The following is a 6,000-nucleotide window of genomic DNA, read 5'->3' on the forward strand; positions in this document are numbered from 1 at the left end:
GGACTAAGCTGCACGTTGTGGGAGTCCTATAGAAGTCTATTGGACTACCCTGCATGTTGTGGGAGTTCTATAGAAGTTTATTGGACTACCCTGTACATTGTGAGAGTTATATAGAAGTCTATTGGACTATCCTGCATGTTGTGGGAGTTCTATAGAAGTCTATTGGACTACCCTGCAACGTTGTGGGAGTTCTATAGAAGTCTATTGGACTACTCTGCACGCTGTGGGAGTTCTATAGAAGTCATATTGGACTACCCTGCACGTTGTGGGAGTTCTATAGAACTCTATTAGACTACCCATGGGGACTGGGGTCGTGACCAAACGTCAGATTGAGGAGTTGGGGTGAGAACAGGTTGCTCGCTGCATAATTAATTATTCAGGTGCTTATGAGGATGATCCTGACACCAAGGCAGAGGGGTTTGGAAGCACTTTAACCTGCCGATCCCACACGCTGGTCCATCGTTACAAACATGTTTTTCAGGTGAGCTTTGTTCAGACCCACATAGCTTTATTTTAAATTCTAGTCGAGATCCCAAGGCTTAGACACCACACCTCCTGCTGAATCACAAGGCTTAGACACCACACATCCTGCTGAATCACAAGGCTTAGACACCACACATCCTGCTGAATCACAAGGCTTAGACACCACACGTCCTGCTGAATCACAAGGCTTAGACACCACACATCCTGCTGAATCACAAGGCTTAGACACCACACATCCTGCTGAATCACAAGGCTTAGACACCACACGTCCTGCTGAATCACAAGGCTTAGACACCACACGTCCTGCTGAATCACAAGGCTTAGACAACACACATCCTGCTGAATCACAAGGCTTAGACACCACACATCCTGCTGAATCACAAGGCTTAGACACCACACGTCCTGCTGAATCACAAGGCTTAGACACCACACGTCCTGCTGAATCACAAGGCTTAGACACCACACGTCCTGCTGAATCACAAGGCTTAGACACCACACGTCCTGCTGAATCACAAGGCTTAGACACCACACGTCCTGCTGAATCACAAGGCTTAGACACCACACATCCTGCTGAATCACAAGGCTTAGACACCACACATCCTGCTGAATCACAAGGCGAATGTGCACGGGGTCCACCCGCTATGCCGACCACCCGCTATGCCGACCACCCGCAATGCCGACCTTAGGTTTAGGCGTGGGGGTGGGAGAGGTTAGGTTTTGGGTTAGGGTCTGGGGGAGGTTAGGTTTAGGCATGGCATGGGGGGAGGTTAGGTTTGGCGTGGGGGCTGGGAGAGGTTAGGTTTTGGGTTAGGGTCTGGGGGAGGTTAGGTTTAGGCATGGGGGGAGGTTAGGTTTGGCGTGGGCGCTGGGAGAGGTTAGCTCCACCGACACGCTGCACGCCGCCTCGCTCAGCTGGTTCTGCTTGTGGGCTATCGGCATTGCGACCTGTCGGCACTGCGGCCTGACGGCACATAGACGCGGCACCATGTGCACAAAATTAAGCTCAACCCATTTGATGTAACGGAGCAGCCGTAAAAAAAACAAAAACAAACAAACATTTTAATCTACTTAAGAGGAGATTTAAGGGGGAAGTCTGTTGGTTAAATAATGAAAAGAACGATTCAAGGCTTAAATTCGTTTCAGCATGACTCACAGGCATACAATCTAGTTGTTGAGTCATTGAAGCTGTAAAAGACTACTTCTCCAGGGTTACAGTTCATGACAATCAATGCAGTGACCCATAAAATAACTTCAAACTTTGTTCATAAGGAGTTCACGATCAGAAATTATTTTAAAATGATAGTTGCTATACCTAGAAGACAGCAATAAAACAGCAGGGACTGTGGTCTTTAACTGCGGTCATGAGTACGATGATGATGCAGCTAGCTACAGGCCACGACTTGCTTCTGTGAAAGCTTTCCTCAAAGCAGTGTGCAGACATTAATAGTAGAAGGGGGGATTAAAACAAGACAGATCATAGCTCCCTCGTCACCAGATGACGTAGGAACCAGTGAATCATGGGTAACTGTGGAATGTATCCCCAAGGTTAAGACGTTTTGGTCCATTTGATCAATCAGAATGAGTGAAACGTGAAATGTGAAACAATATCGAAGTCTAAGTTATTTAAAGGGATCAAGGTTGTCGTAGAATTCCTTCTGGTCAACTCAACAAGGCTGCTTTCACGTAGGACGAGATAAGAAGATAACTCTAAAGCCTGCGTCCAGCTTGGGGCCCCCGTGCCCAAAGACGGAAATGACCAAGGACAAAACGACTACCTAGTACAGTAGTACTATAGGGGAAAAAACGAAGTAAATGCGAAGAGCCTGGAAGCAGATTTCTAAGCAAAGTGGGAGGACCTGTGTTTTAAGCCCAGTTTACACCAATGAATCGCAGACAAAACCCTTTTAGAATGTTGCAGACAAACGTTGCAGCAGTGTAAACTGGCCCGTCTCATCTCGACCTGAAAATGTAGGATCAAAATTGAAAGTATCCAGTTTTTCCTCATTTAGTTTGGCCACTTTGCTGCAGTACTGCCTTAATGCCGTGGCAGCAGTGAGGCAGCAGCGCGGGGCGGCTTTTGTAAAGAACAAAGCAAACATTTAAATAACAAACCCTTGTACCTGCAGCCAGCAGTAAAGTGGCCAAATCAAATGAGGAACATATGTACTTAACTAAATAGCTGAGGTATATGAGGGGTAGAGCCTTTCAAAAACAATACAGTAATGCCTTTCTGAAAGTGTGACTGACGTTTGTTGTCATTTCTTTCTTTCTTTCTTTCTTTCTTTCTTTCTTTCTTTCTTTCTTTCTTTCTTTCTTTCTTTCTTTCTTTCTTTCTTTCTGTTTTAGCCCGGGGTCTCCGTGCCTGCAAGCCGGGCTTGCCGGTTGTGTTTAGTGGTTGTTTCCGCCCCTGGCTCATCCCTGTTTACCAAACACCTGGCAGAGAGCCAGACTCGCAGTGCGATCTGAGGGAGTCCGGTTTCTGTTGTGGTCACGCAGCGCCTTCCTACAATTCACAGCCATTTAACTTTCATGTGGCTGTCATGTCTTGGCTGTGATCAAGTGTTCATGTTTAGTCAAGGGCAGTGGGAGGTGAGAAGACAATGTTGTTTTCCCACATTGTTTTACATACTTTCTAAAGTTAATTAGTAAACAATTAATGATCATTGTTATCATGTGTAGGACTGTGGGTTCTCTGGTTGTTATACACGCAGTACGAGGCACTTCCTGAAAAGTACAGCCACTTGTCTGGCATCAGAGCGACGTTCACAAACATGGACTGCTTTTCAGATTGTTCCATTTGTTTTATATTTGTGTTTTGCCGATATGGCTATTAAAGATCCTATTCCACTATTTGATCATAATATGAGTTGAGGTTTTCTAAAGTCGAGGACGGATTTCATAATTTGAAGAAAGAAGGAAGTCGAGCTGCATCGATTAGTCGATTAATCGAGTAGTTGTGACATTTTATGGACCAAAATAACTAATCAATTAGTTGAGAAAATAATCCATAGATGAATCAATAATGAAAATAATCATTAGCTGCAGCGCTAGAAGGAAGCAGCTCTCGCCTCTTCTCAAATCAAGCTTACAGTAAGTGTCAGTAAGCCTCAAAACCTGTATTTAATTACAGTGTATTCATAGCAATAACATATATTATCATATCAATATTATTATTATTATTATCATATCATATTCATATCAATAACACAGCTCCTACCAAGCTTGTTTGAGTTCAAAGAAACAAGAAGAAACAACATATCACTACAAGCAACTTTTTGCCTTCACATGAAGAAGTCTACAGTTACTGACTGCACAGCCTTTACAGCAAGTAATCCCACGGCTTATGTCAAATGACTTACAGTTAATGCAAGTGCCAAACAGGTTTGTGTCTGTGAATGCCATGACTGTGAGAAACCACAGACAGAACAAGTGCAAAAGACAACAATCATATTAGTAAGATGTTATAGGTCTACTCTAGCCTGTTTATTATTATCATTATTATTATTATTATTTTATTTTTTTTACCAGACTTCATACTAGGCCTACACTACCAAAAGCACGGTAACACTTTAGATTAGGGGACACATTTAACTATTAACTATATGGGTTTTCCCTCTAGTTTCATAATTTCTCTCAATAATAACATGATAGTAGGCCTAGCCTAGAAGCACCTTAGAAGCCCCAGACTGAGCAAAACTGATTAAAATCCCAATCCATTTGCAAAAACTTCTTTACTGACTCTGTAGAACTATAAAATAACTAACTAAAAATAAATAAAAATAAATAAATACATAAATAAATAAATAAATACATACATACATACATACATACATACATAAATAAATAAATAAATAAATAAGATTGAGGGAAGACTAAAGCCATAGTTAATGGGCTATAGGCCTACTTGTAGAATACAATAGTAGGCTACAGAATAAGGTGCTAAGTGGTTTGTAAATTGCTAATAATGAACCAAAACAGTATGGTTAATGTGTTCCCTAATCTAACGTGCTTTTATATGTAGCCTATAGCTTATATTATTTTAGGCTATAGACTATAGAGATAGTAAGAGCGCACTTCCTCGTGTTTGAAATGTGGAGTGCAGATAGAGTTTGCGTGGACTAGTGAGTGGAATGAGACAGCATCCAGGCAGACAGTAGGCTAACCTGTGTTAACATGCCAGCCAGGTGTCTTTACAGGACTTTACCCCGCCCGCCTGACCTCACCAGCTTCATAAAAACAACAGCACAGCGCGCAATTATGCGCTAATTAAACGGTTAATAGCAGCGCTGTTTATTCTCCAAACGATGCTGTATTGTGACCCAAGCAGGAAGCAACAGGTAGGAGCCACAATTTATTCCTTTCTGCTCAGATTAAAGTGAGAGAACAGATACACGTGTTGTAACAGACCCCTGGTGACCCCAGCGGGTCGTCACAGCCTCTCACCCCGGGTTTGACGTCCTCGAACACGGACGTGTCCTCTCCCTCTCCCGCTCCAGACATCCTGACCGGCTTCAGCTGCGTGAACACCGCCCTCTCCTCTGCGTGAGGCGGGTTCATGGCCAGGCCGATACTCGCTGCCATTAAAAAGCTGTTGATTTAAACAGATGTGTCTTCTGGAAAGTCTCGGTTATGTCAAACTCATATAGATCCTATGATAAGTGCGCCTTTGTGGAGCCAGGTGGAAGCGCGCTGTAAGTCCAAAGCCCTCCCCTCTCTTCTGGCTCCAGGTAGCTTTTACCTGAGCTCAAGTATGGACCTGCTGCCTGGCTGCAGTCGATGACTGACACGCACCACAGCCAATCAGAACAGAGGATGGCCCAATTAGCCTACCTGTGCGAGGGGGCGGGACTCACCTGAAGAGGCACCAGAGGACTGGAGAGGGAACATGTGGGTCAAGACACAGCGCTTGCACACATGCACGCACGCCCCCGCCCCGCCCCAATCCCCGCCCCCACACACAAATAAACTTCATAAGCATAAGTGAACTAAGCTTCACTTTCAGGAAAACACAAATTTCATAATCTAATTAAAATTAATGAATGAATAATAGATAACTAACTAACTAACTAACTAACTAACTAAATAAATAAATAAATAAATAAAGGCCTAATAAATCATTGCTATCACACTGGCCAACCAAGCAAAACAAAAAACATTGGTTTATATTTTTTTCTGCCATTAACTAAGTAATTTTGCTGCAAAAAGTTAATTTGGTGTGTGTGTTATACAGTAGTCACTTTCTCAAAGATTAATTAGTGTGTGTGTGTGTGTGTGTGTGTGTGTGTATGCGTGTGTGTGTGTGTGTGTGTGTGTGTGTGTGTGTGTGTGTGTGTGTGTGTGTGTGTCCTCATAGTCCAGGCCCTTAGGGATATTCCCGCGCAAATTCATGCAAAAGCACCAAATTTGGCTCAGATGTAGCCCAGGGCATGCTCTATTGATTTAACAAGAGCGCCCGAGCCGGCGACACCCGGGATCGTCATGGCACCAAATCTAACATGGCCGTTGAGCTTACAGTAA

General features: G+C 43.6%; 1 protein-coding gene across 2 annotated transcripts in view; it reads right to left on the reverse strand.

Moving 5' to 3' along the window:
• Positions 1-5,179, reverse strand: part of klf5l (Kruppel like factor 5 like) — a 110,445-nt gene extending 105,266 nt beyond the window's left edge. Inside the window, exon 1 of one of the 2 annotated variants that reach the window (XM_083647838.1) lies at positions 4,927-5,179. In XM_083647838.1, coding sequence (XP_083503964.1) covers positions 4,927-5,064 — 138 coding nt within the window. In that variant the 5' untranslated portion in view covers positions 5,065-5,179. The remainder of the gene's footprint in view (positions 1-4,926) is intronic. The other variant, XM_083647839.1, reaches the window with a different exon arrangement.
• Between the last annotated feature and the right edge of the window lie 821 nt (positions 5,180-6,000).

The sequence above is a fragment of the Poromitra crassiceps genome (assembly GCF_964638095.1).
Source record: "Poromitra crassiceps genome assembly, chromosome: 1".
In the NCBI taxonomy this organism is placed as follows: domain Eukaryota; kingdom Metazoa; phylum Chordata; class Actinopteri; order Beryciformes; family Melamphaidae; genus Poromitra; species Poromitra crassiceps.